The sequence below is a fragment of the Emydura macquarii genome, unplaced genomic scaffold (genome assembly GCF_026122565.2).
Source record: "Emydura macquarii macquarii isolate MOO-44397 ecotype Brisbane River unplaced genomic scaffold, CSIRO-AGI_Emac_v2 contig_3671, whole genome shotgun sequence".
Classification (NCBI taxonomy): Eukaryota; Metazoa; Chordata; order Testudines; family Chelidae; genus Emydura; species Emydura macquarii.
The window spans coordinates 4,064,687-4,077,068 of NW_027133808.1; the positions used below are offsets into that span (position 1 = coordinate 4,064,687).

The following is a 12,382-nucleotide window of genomic DNA, read 5'->3' on the forward strand; positions in this document are numbered from 1 at the left end:
TGGCAGAATGAATTCAGTCCCTTTCAGCTTTTCAGACTAGCACGCCCTCTTTTGGAAAGTTTCATTCTACATTTGTGTAGAAGATTTACAGACCAAATCTGCTAAAGCACTCCTTGCCACTGATCTTTAAAATCATGAGATTTCAACTATCAAACTCACAGGGTCTATACCTGCACCATGCTTCCTAGTGGGCTGTTTTGGCAAGGTTAATGCAGGATTTCTCCGCATCTTTTCAGAATGGGACAGATGGACCAGCATGTTTCAGCAACATCAACTTGAGTATGTCAACTCAAGATTTTAAGGATACCAACAGCAAGAATTTTTCCTTCCAAAGTTTCTGGGTTTATAGGTCTTCCAGAGCATTCAAGCAGTTTCCAAAGTCCTTGAACTCCCATTGTTCTTCCTTACCTACTTTGAAGGAAGAGAATCTATGGGAAAAAGGTGAAAATATTTACTTTATGGCACAAAGAACCTTGTTTATGAAAACAAAGGTTTATTATTAATACAAATATTTAGGAATAGCAAAAAGTGTGTTAAGAAGATCCTGCTCACCAACAAAATAGTGATGCATTAAATCACAGCTACTGAAGTAATCATTCACGATGATTATTGTTGTTCAACTATTTTACAAGCATACTGAGTATTTCACAGAGCACATATGAAAAACACATGATCCCTACCCTAAATATTGTATAATCTAAGTGATTATTGGAGCACGCAACACAGGGCACAAACCCATGACCCTGAGATTAAAAGTCTTATTCCACTGCCTGCAATAGCTAGGTGGTCCCTATAATTCTGTCTTTTTCTAGGACAGAGCAAGCAGAAGACTGTACTCAGGAGCTGCACATGAGCAAAAATTAAATCTATACCCCATTTCATAGTCCCTAATGCCCCTAACATAAATATCAAACAAAACAGAGATCAGACCCATTTCACTTGCCTGGCTCAACTAGCCCTGAAGATCGTCGGGGGAAGCCAGTTTTCCTGGCTCTCGTAGAGCACTGTTCGGCACAACCACGCTGAGCTAGCTGTAACATAAACCTGAGCACCCGCGACGGGGGCAAGCGAGGCTAACAAGAAAAGGGAAGCGCCCGGGAGAACAAGAACAAGGCCCCTCTCGCTGCTCGGTTGCTAACGCCGCCCGCAGGTTCGGGAGCCCGCTGGGCTGCTCTGCGCTACCGGCTGTTTTAAAGAGCTTCCAGGAGCGCCTCTCCACCCGGCACCGGCCAGAGGCTGCGCCCAGCCAGCCCGTCGGGCACAGAGCAGCCAGCGCCCGCCGCCGCCGGCCTCCCTCCTGCTGGGAGCCCCGCGCCCGGGCGGCAGGTGCCGGGCTGGCACCGCGGGGGGAGGGGGGCACTGGGGCAGGAGGCCTCGGGAGCCGCTACTGCTGCAGCCCCCGCGCTCGGAAGCCAGCGCCACAGGCAGGAGCGGGGCGAGGCCTAGCCCGGCTCCCCGCCGCAGCCCGGCTTCCCGAGGGCCGACTCCCGGCTCCACTCGGCCGCCTGCCGCTGGAGGCGCCCCAAGCTCCCCCGCTGTGCGCAGCCCCGGGCGGAGGTGCTTGGGCGGGGGCCAGGCCGTGGAGGGGCCGCTGACAGCAGAGCAGAGCAGCCCCTCCCCGCCCCCGCCTCTTACCAAGCGGCTGCCAGAGTCGATGATCCCGTCGGGCCTGAGGGACCGGGAGCGGCAGAGCCGGCCTGTGGTCTGCGCTTGCGCATAGCCAGCTGAGCCGCGCTGCCTGCTGGGAAGTGTAGTTCCTGGGGCGTCACAGCTGGGGCGCCGCCGCCGCCAGCCCGGAGAAGTGCGCGTGAAGCAAGGAGCTGGGCGGCGCGCGCCGCACGAGTCTGGCCCGCTCTCAGGCCAGTGGTGCTCAGCACTGTTTGATCCTCGTCTGGTGCAGGCATCTCTGTTAGTCGTGTGGAGGGACCCCTCCCGGCGGCGGGGAGGAAGGGTACACTTCGCCGGAGGCCCTGGGGGGTCTGCCCCGGCTCAGGCTGCAACCCACATTACCCTGAGGAAAAAAAAATTTCATGGCTCCTCAGATTGTATGTGTGGGATGAGGGATTGTGATATGTGTGTGGGGGAGGGGGCTGTGTTACAAGTTTGTACTGGGCCTGAAAAAATTATGCTCAGGCCCTGGTTGTGTGCGTCACGTGTTGGACTGGCTGCTTAGCAAGATGCTTGCACTTCACTATTTGAGTGTAACTGAGAGTGTGTGAGCCCCATACCAGGGATCCAGACTCCCAGCACCCATCCAGCACTCACTACATATTACATATTTTCTGGTTGCAGTTATTAATAATTATACTTTTCCCTCGTCTAGATTTCCCCATGCAGTCTGATTGCTCTCCGTCTTTTAAACTGTAAGATTCTTGGAGCAGAGACTTTGTGTCTTATACTGTCATTGCTCACCCAATAAGAAATTAAAAATCCTGCTTCTCAATTAGAGCATTTATTTTGTGCAGGTTCCCTACTTTCTCAGTGACAATCACATACTGTTCTAAACTCCATTTCAGCGGACCATGTCTACTTAGCAAAGCACTTCAGCACATCCTTAAGTCCCACAGCCTTCAACATTAATATAAGGCTCATTGAAATACAGTTTGGTTTCAAATACCAGTGCCAGAGTGTTTTGCAAGTCTCTGACAGGAGAGGCCATTGCAGGTAGTTCCTGCCTCTTATGCCTCCCCAGTGGAAATAACCTGCACAAAATAAATGCTCTAATTGAGAAGCAGGATTTTTATTTCTAATGAGCAAAAACTTAAACATATTTGTTTGAAGGAAGAGATGATTATACAAAAATGTAATGAAGAGATTGAGGAAAGTGGTGTAGTTAAAAAGCTTTCAAAACAGGAAGTATCAGCCCAACAGCATGTTACAGTTGTTTTGGATTTAGATAGAAAGTATCTATTCTGCTGTATTTCCCTATTTAAATTCACATATCTATAGCCAATCAAAATTACAATTTTATTTATTTTAAAATGTTGCATAGAATTCCTTAGAATTAAGCATATATTAAAGTGATGATAAAACATTACCATACCTTTGGCTAAGCTTTTATTAAATAAAACTGCCATCCAGAAGTTTCAGTTGTCTGTGTATACAGTTGATCCAAAAGACCTCTGAACCCAATACAAAAGTTAAATGAATTTATTTTTATATACACTCGTTATAACTTCACCTCTGCAACAAATACATAGTTGGCTAATATGCACAAGGGTCAGCAGTACTGTGTTGCTGATCACAGCTCTTATCCCTCATAAACACTGTATAAAATAGTACATGAAGTGACATTAGCTGGAATATAAGTGATAATTTACAATATTATTGATATCAATATTGCAAAATTGCAATGAATCTTACAAAATATGCTATGTCGGGTACCACTGGAAAAGTTATAATTTGCTAAGTATAATAATATATTTGTATGTATGTATCAGATTTGTATTATGAATCTAAATATGTATGGTATACTTGTATTTCAAACTTGTGCTGTGTTTCTGGGTGACACCCCCAGACAGGATGGCAGCAGCACTAAGCCTGCTTCATGGTTCATCAAGGGAACTCAACTTTCTTCTTCGAGTGCTTGCTCATGTCCATTCCATTGTAAGCGTGTGCGCACTTTTGTGCATGGTTACCGGAACTTTTTTCCCTTTAGCAGTACCCATAGAGCCGACTTCGGTGCCCCCTTGAGCCCCACGCACATGCAGCGGTATATGAGGTCCTGCCGGCCCGACGCCCCCTCAGTTTCTTCTTTCCACCTTGCTGGAAACTGCTTCGGCTTGCATCGCAAGTGCTCAGTTTCTTTTGTTCTCCCTTAATCATTTGTTGTTTGTCTTAGCTAGGTAGATTACACCTTAAATGTTCTTAATAGTGGTAGTTAGTCACTTAGGATAGTCCGGGCTGGGACTTTGCCGGGAGCGGGGCATGCCCCGGTCACCGTGTTTCAAACTGTGTGCCTCCTATGGGAAGGTCTTTCCACTGAGTGACCCCCATGATAGTTGCCTAAAGTGCCTGGGGGAAGCTCATTGTAAGGACAAATGCAAAATTTGTAAGGCTTTCAGACCTCAGACCCAAAAAGACAGAGAGATCTGCTTGAAAGTTTTACTAATGGAGGCAGCTTTACTTTTCTGCTTCGGTACCAAGCATGGCATCGGTGCAGAGCACGCCGTCGGCACTGGCCCCGCCTCGGCACTGGACTTCTTCCTCTCCATCAAGAAAGAAGCAGTGCACAGAGCAGGGACACTCCCCTGCACCGTTCAAGAAAGTGGGGTCAAGCACGGGGCCGCACCAAAGCCAGACAGTGGAGACTCACTCACCACCATCGGAGCCTATGTCTCCAACCAGAGAGCCATCCCAACTCCTGGGAGTGGGAGGGTGTCTCTGCACCTGCCAGCGCCGTCAACACCAGAGATGTTTCAGGTGGCACAGACCTTGTTGGCCTTGCCCACGCCATCCTGGCCTCCGCCCAGAGAGAAGGGGCCAGTGATTCAGGGGAAGCCCGCATTGGGACCCCTCGGTTGGCTCAGGCGATCCCCGGAGTGGGGAGGAAGATCTCCAGTAACCCGGTCGCCCTGGATGGAAGGGTCGACATGGCACTGCTCCCCCAGAAGTCGCTCCAGTTCATGATCACTGGAGCACCCTGCATTGGCAGGGCACGGAGCGAGGTCTTCCTCCCGGCACAGGTCACCATCCCAGGCACCAGGTGAAGTTCATTCCAAGAGGCGGTGCCTTTCTGGGTCGCCTGCAGGAGGCCGCTCCCCAGAGGGAAATCGGCACCACTCCTGCTCCCCAGCAACAAGGAGTTCGCCCGCACCGCTGCGGCACAGAACCTGGTCACCAGAGGCTGACTCGGCACCGGGGGGGAAGCGGTGCCATAAGTCATCGGTGCCCAGGTGCCACTCCAGGCTCTCCAGTTCTCAGTCAGAGCATGGTCCCCCGCATCGGCACTGGTTGCAGCACCGGGTCTTGTCATCATCACGATCAACAATGCTGAGAGGCCGTTCTTGAAAGCGGTGGAGCACCCACAGATTGGGTCATTGCTCCCGTCACTTGGCACCGTACAGTGGGAGCGTCTGAGGCAGCCCCACCATGGTCGTCTGACAGTGAGTCAGTGTCCTCTCAAGAGGACGGCCACTGGGCGAGTTGTTGCCACTAGCAAAAGATGCCAGAGCACTCTTCTGCTCAGGCAGCCCAGGGATGGCCTCAAGGGTAGTGGCCACCCCAATGGCCGTATTGAGGACTCTGGGGGTTTCAAGTCAGGCCAGGTCCACAGTCACTCAGGTTGTCTGGGGTGCAGTCTGCACCACGGGCACCGAAAAAGGGCCATTATTTGGCCTCTGATGATGATTTGGACCCCCAGACAGTGACCTCTGTTGGGGCTCCTTGTCAGTGGGGAGGGATGCCACCACCCACTGCGCCCCTCCAGTCCTCCTCCTCTTCCCCAGACGAGGCAGTCACCCAGGGACACTCAGCGTCCCTGGATGATTTCAGGGTGCATCAAGAGCTTCTCAAGAGGGTGGCTTCCAACTTGGGGTTGGAGGCAGAGGAGCTGAAGGAAGCATCAGACAGTCTCTTTAATGTTCTGGCAGCTGCTGCCCCAGCCCGGGTTGGCCTCCCTGTGCATGAAGGGGTGTTGAAGATAGTGAAGGCCCTGTGGCAGACCCCTTTATCAGTGGCCCCAACCTCTAAGGGGGCTGAGAAAAAATATTGTGTCCCGGCCAAAGTATTCAAGTACTTTTTCAAACCACCTCCCCCCGCCACCCTGCTGGTAGATGCAGCCAACCAGCAGGATAGGCAGGGACAGCCCGGTTCCACACCAAAAAACAAAGATAACAAGAAATTGGACCTGTTCAGAACAAAGGTTTATTTGACACAAGCCTGCAGTTTCGAATTGCCAATCAGCAGGCTCTCCTGGGCAGGTTCAACTTCAATATCTGGGACTCATCAAAGCACTTTGTGGACGTTTTGCCCCAGGACCAGACATTGGACTTTAGCACCATCCTGGAGGGGAGTATCACGGTGACCAGAGCAGTGCTGCAGACGTCTTCAGACGCAGCAAATTCGGCAGGCAGAGCCATGGCCTCCGCCATCTGCATGCACAAGTGCTCATGGCTGCAATCCTCAGAGCTGTCCCAGGAGATCCAACAGTCCATCCAGGACCTCCCCTTTGATGGGTAACCTTGTTTTCGGCCAGACAGATGCGAAGTTGCATGGTCTGAAAGACTCGAGGGCCACACTCCACTCCTTGGGTCTTTATATGCCCCAGACCTCTAGACGCCAGTTCTGTCCTCAGGGCCAGCAACAGCAGAGGTACCAGCTGCAGTGGTTCACACACTACAGACAGAGAGACAGAAATAAGGAGTCTAGGAGACGTCAACCAATGCCAGGGTTCTCCTCAGCCCCCCAGCAAGGGTTGTCCAGGCGATCCAACAATCAGAGGAGATAATTTTGAAGTTGAGCCCGAGGGCGGCATCCCAGCCTCTTCCCTGGATCCCTCCTGTCCCTTCTTGAATCATCTAGCTCCCTTTCTGTCCGAATGAGCCAAGGTCACTTTGGATCGCTGGTGCAATGCATAGAATTCATTAGAGCCACCCTGGACACTTCCCAGGCCAGCGCCTTTCTGCCTCAGCAATGTTTCAAGGCAATGGTCTCTATCATCTCCCAGCTGCACCAAGGCCCCATGACAACAGCCAGGCACTGCCTACAGCTATTAGGCCACATGGCGGCCTATGTAGTGAGACTAGGGCCTGGTCTACACTGGCAGCTTAGGTCGAATTAAAGTCCCTTAATTTGAATTAATTACTCCCACGTCTACACTGGTTCATTGATTCAAATTAAGGTGCCTGTAAAATCGAATGAATAAGACCACCTCTGCAAGTGGCGTAGTGCCTAATTTGAATTTGTTAATTTGAATTAGTGTCAGTGTGGATGCAATAGGACGTAATTCGAATTAATTGACCTCTGGAAGGTATCCCATAGTGCACCATTTTAAAGTCCCCTCCCCTCCCCTCAAGCAGCCCTGGGTTGATTTGAATCTTCATTTCCTGTGCTTGCTGCCAGCATGGAGAGAGCTTTCCCAGTGTTCTCAGCATGGCTACTGCAAAGCCCAAACGTGCTCCAGCATGGAGTCAAGCAGAGGTCTTAGACCTCATCGGGCTGTGGGGCAAGAAGTCAGTTCTTGCTCAATGAGGAGGACTCCATGGACGAGGAGGAGGAAACTGTGGAGAGCAGGGTGCAGGAAAGCACGGTGTCCGTTCTCCCAGGGAGTAGTCCATCAGCACACAGGACAGAACAAATGATCCTGTGGAAGGCCCATCTGGTGAGTTTTCTTTCTTATTAGCATTTCTGTCCTTGTACATTGGGTGGGAGGGGGACATGAGGGGGATCTCAGGCATTTCATTGCCTGTACTGGGTGCTAACCCAGGGCTCATTTGATTTATGTGTTGAGAAAGGCTACATTTATCATCAGTTGTTATCACCTGGAAAAATGTATGTAATCTCTTATCCCTCCCTCGCCTGGAAAAACTTTTCAGGGGAGGGCTGCCATGTTCCTCCCCCCACGGCAGGAATCACCTCTGCAATCAAGGTAGCCAGCATCATGGCTTCCTCTGTTTTAAGCATTCCCCCCAGTAAGCCGTCTGTACTTGGTCTCTGTAAGGGTTTGAAATCTGAGATGAGATTTCCCCCCAGCCACAAGCGGTATGCAGCTGATCTCTGTAAGGGTTTGAAATACAAGCAGAGAGAGGAAATAATTTGCTAGCTACATTGTTTTGTGGTCTAATTATGTGCATAGTAACATTTTTATCATTTTATTAACTCTGCTACTTGTGGCTACATTGTCTCATGGTCTCCTTATTGAAATAGAAACATTTGTATCACTTTCTTCACTATGCTAACTCTGGCTACCTTGTTATTTTTCTTTCATTGTGTAGACACCTCGGCAGTGTACCGACCCTTAAGAAATGCTGTGAAAAGACTGTTTCAGATTAGAAAAAGGAAAAAAAAGAAACAGATGATGTTTTCTGAGCTCATGAACACCTCAACATCCAGAGAGAGAGAGAGAGCAAAGAGCATGGAGGCTGACCTTGTCCAAGAGCATGGACAGGGTCATGGACACTCAGACAAATGCAGGAGACTGATCGCAGCACCACGCATGAGATGCTGCAACTCCTGTGGGACCAGTCAGACATGCTCCGGCATCTTATGAACCTTTAGGAGCAGAGGCAGGATACAGTCCCACTGCATCCCCTCCACAATGCTCCTGAAACGAGGGCTCTGCCACCCTCCACCTCCCCCACCGCCTTGAGGTCTCAGAGGGTTGTCCAGGATGCAGTACATGCTCTCCTCCACCCCAGCAAGCTACCACCCTGCCCTTGGAGACAGTGAACGAACCCTCACCCCACCCCGCTTCTCCCATGACATGAATGTTAAAAAAAAATAAAGTTTTGCATCATTCAAAAACGTTTTTTTATTACATATTCTATTGACCAGGAGGGATTTGTCAGGCACAGATATCAAAGGGGGATGGCAAAGCTGAAACAGAAATCATTCCTGCATCTTATTGCAGGACCTGGTTTTCAAAGCTTCCCGAATGCAAAGCGCTCCATGGTTAGCTCTCCGCGTAGTGCTGGCATCAGGCTGATCATAATTGGCGGCCAGTCCCTCTGCCTCCACAGCCCAACCCTAGGGGAACCTTTCCCCCTTGGCTTCACACACATTATGAAGAACACAGCAAGCAGATATCACAGAAGGGAGGTACTTCTCACTCAAGTCCAGCCTAGTGAGGAGACTCCTCCATCTACCCTTTAAACGCCCAAAGGCACATTCTACAACCATTCTGCAACTGCTTAACCTCTTATTAAAACACTCCTTGTCACTGTCAAGGTGGCCAAGGGAGCAAGGGGTAAGCAGGATCCTCCAGGATCACTATGGGCATTTCCACACCCCCGATGTCAATTTTTTGGTCAGGGAAGAAAGTGCCCGCCTGCAGCTTAGAGAACAGCCCCGAGTTACAAAATATACGAGCGTCATGCACCTTCCCAGACCATCCCACATTGATGTCTGTGAAATGACCCCTGTGATCCACAAGCCCCTGCAGAACCATGGAAAAGTACCCCTTGCGGTTTAAGTACTCGGTCGTGAGGTGTGCAGGTGCTAAGATGGGGATGTGTGTCCCATCCATAGCCCCCCTGCAGTTTGGGAAGCCCATCATGGCAAACCCCTCCACTATATCCTGCACATTTCCCAAAGTCACTAGCCTTCGTAGCAGAAGTTTATTGATGGCCCTGCACACTTGAATCAGCGCAGCTTCTACTGTAGATTTACCAACTCCAAATTGATTCCCAACCGAGCGGTAACAGTCGGGGGTTGCCAGCTTCCAGAGAGCAATGGCAACTCTCTTCTGCACCATCCTGGTTTGTCTCAAGCGCATGTTCACACGCTTCAGGAACAGTGACAGCTCCGAGCACAGCCAGAGGAAAGTTGCCTTTCGCATACGAAAGTTTTGCAGCCACTGATCATCATCCCACAGCTGCATAACTATGCGGTCCCATCAGTCTGTGCTTGTTTTCCCTTCACCAGAACCTGCGGTCCACAGACTGCAGATGAAATGTTACAGCCTGCAGCAATCGGGAATTGTTCTGCTCGACTTCCTGTAGCATAGGTGGCATAGGTGTAGTACCTGCTTCGCCTTCTTGCTGTATTTCTAAAGTACTCCATGATAAGCTGCATTGTATTTGTCACGATCAGAATTACAGTGCAAAGCTCAGCTGTCTCCATGTCTCTGCAGCAATGGCGATCGGGGGGAGTTAAAAAACAGCGCAAAAATCCTTTTCCTGTTTGTGTGTGGGGGAAAAGGTGGGGGAAGCAGCGTTGCATCCTGGGACAAGGACACTTTTCCAAACAGCCACTGTGGCTAGTTGCACTGTGGGATAGCTAACCACATTGCACTGCTTTGTAATTCGAATTAAGGCTGGCCAGTGTGAATGCAAGAGACCAGTACAAACAGTGTAGTGTGGAAAGTCTGCTGCGATTTCTATAAATTGGCTTTTGAAAGTCGAATTAAGCTAATTCAAATTAGCACTGCAGTGTAGACATGGCCTAGCTCGCCTGAGGCTCAGACCACTTCAGGCACGGTTGGCCTTGGTATACGTTCCAAGCAGACACCCATTGGTTCCCCTGTCCGTCCTTGCCTCCCTAAACTAGTGGCGGACTCCCAGGGCAGTGATGAAGGGCATTCCTTTCAGGGAACTGGCCCTGTCAGTCACCCTAATTTCCGACGCTTCGGATGTAGGATGGGAAGCCCACATCAGCACCAACCTAGGCACTCAGGGGCTCTGATCAGGGGAAGAGAAGCACCTGCACATCAACGTAAAGGAGCTGAGAACCATTCACCTAGCGTGCAAGCTGTTCCTCCGATTCCTGACAGGCAGAGTGGTGCAGGTGCTGACGGACAACACCGCAGCCATGTTTTACATAAACAAGCAGGGGAGAGTGTGCTCCTCGGCCCTCTGAGAGGAAGCTACCCGTCTGTGGGACTATGCCGTAAGGCATGATTTCCACTTGACTGCCTCTCACCTCCCGGGAGTGAGGAACAACAAGGCAGATCGCCTCAGCAAGTCGTTTCTACCCTGCCACGACTGGTTGTTACACCCAGAGGTAGCAGCCATGATCTTCCAGAAGTGGGGTGTTCCCCAACTAGACCTATTTGCGTAGGCCTAGAAAACGAAGTGTCCAAGGTTCTGCTTGCTCCAGAGTCGCGAGACTGGGTCAATTTTCAATGCGTTCCTCATGAACTGGACTGGGACCCTCATGTATGCGTTTCCGCCCATTCCATTCCTGCCCAAGGTCCTGCTGAAAATAAAGAGGGACAGAGCGGATGTTATACTCATCGCTCCAGCCTGCCCAAGACAGCACTGGTTCAGCATGCTGCTGGACCTTTCAATCGCCCCATCCCTGGAGCTCCCGAGGCAGGAGCTATCCCAGGACCATGGTCACCTGTTGCACCCGGACCTGGATTCCCTGCACCTTACGGCCTGGAGGCTCTGTGGCTGACGGAGGGAAAGAGAGCCTGCTTGGCAGCAGGAGACCTTCTACACAGGTCATGTATTGGGTTAAATGGGACGGTTTACCTGCTGGGCAGAGTCCCAAGGCATTCCACCCAGCATCTCGCCTATACAGGCGATCTTGGAGTATCTGCTCCAGCTAAAGCTCCAGGGTCTGGTGCTGGCCTCACGGAAGGTTCACCTGGCGGCCATTTCGGCCTTCCATCAGCCACTAGAGGGTTGTTCTCCCACCCCATGTCGGTCAGGTTCCTCAAGGGGGTGGAGAGGCTTTATCCGCAGGTCCATGACCCGATGCCTCCCTGGGATCTCAACCTGGTCCTCTCGAGACTCAAGGGGCCCCCCTTTGAACCCATGACTTTATGCCCCCTGCTCGTGCTTTCATGGAAGGTAGCCTTCCTGGTGGCCATTACCTCAGCTAGGAGGGTCTCCAAAATTAGGGCCTTGACCTCAGAGCCCCCCATACAGTATTTTATAAGGATAAGGTGCAGTTAAGGCCGCATCTAGCCTTCCTGCCCAAGGTGTTTCCCAATTTCATTGTAACCAAGATATTTTTCTCCCCATGTTTTTTCCCAAACCGCACATTTCAGAGGAGGAGAGGAGATGGCCTTCTACATCGAGCCTATAAAGCCATTCCGGAAATCAATGCAGCTTTTTGTCGCAGTGGCTGACCAGATTAAAAGCTCACCTGTTTTCACCCAGCGCATCTCCTCATGGATTACGTCATGCATCAAGTTCTGCTACAAGCAGGCGAGGATGCCGCTTCCAGGATCCATCATAACACACTCAACCAGAGCTCAAGCCTCATCTACAGCCTTCCTGGAGAGAGTGTCCCTGCAGGATATCTGGAAAGCTGCCACCCGGTCATCGGTGCATACCTTCACGTCCCACTACGCCATCGTCTGGCAGGCGAGAGAGGACGCGGGATTCGGCAGAGCGGTGCTGAGGGCAGCTCACCAGTAACTCCTACCCACATCCAAAGGTATTGCTTGTTAGTCACCTGTAGTGGAATGGACATGAGCAAGCACTCAAAGAAAACAAAGTTACTTACCCATAACTGATGTTCTTCGATATGTGTTGCTCATCTCCATTCCACAACCCACCCCCTGCCCCGGAGTTGGCAGAAAGAAGGGACTGAGGGGGCGTAGGGCTGGCAGCGCCTCACATACTGCGGCATGTGCGTGGGGCTCCAGGGGGTGCCGGAGCTATCCCTATGGGATCTGCTAAGAGGAAAAAAGTTCCAGGAACCGTGCACAGAGGCGTGCACTCACCTATAGTGGAATGGAAAGGAGCAAGCACTCGAAGAAGAACAAACAAAA

General features: G+C 51.0%; 1 protein-coding gene across 2 annotated transcripts in view; it reads right to left on the reverse strand.

Annotated features, from left to right (window-relative positions):
• The window catches only part of ERCC5 (ERCC excision repair 5, endonuclease), a 32,417-nt gene extending 30,898 nt beyond the window's left edge, over nucleotides 1–1,519 (reverse strand). Inside the window, exons 1-2 of one of the 2 annotated variants that reach the window (XR_010917789.1) lie at nucleotides 944–1,519; nucleotides 308–428 (exon numbers count right to left, since the gene is read on the reverse strand). Coding sequence is in view for 1 of the 2 variants with exons in the window: in XM_067536869.1 (XP_067392970.1) it covers nucleotides 308–395 (88 nt within the window). In the remaining variant the exon portion in view is untranslated. The remainder of the gene's footprint in view (nucleotides 1–307; nucleotides 429–943) is intronic. The other variant, XM_067536869.1, reaches the window with a different exon arrangement.
• Nucleotides 1,520–12,382: the final 10,863 nt, after the last annotated feature.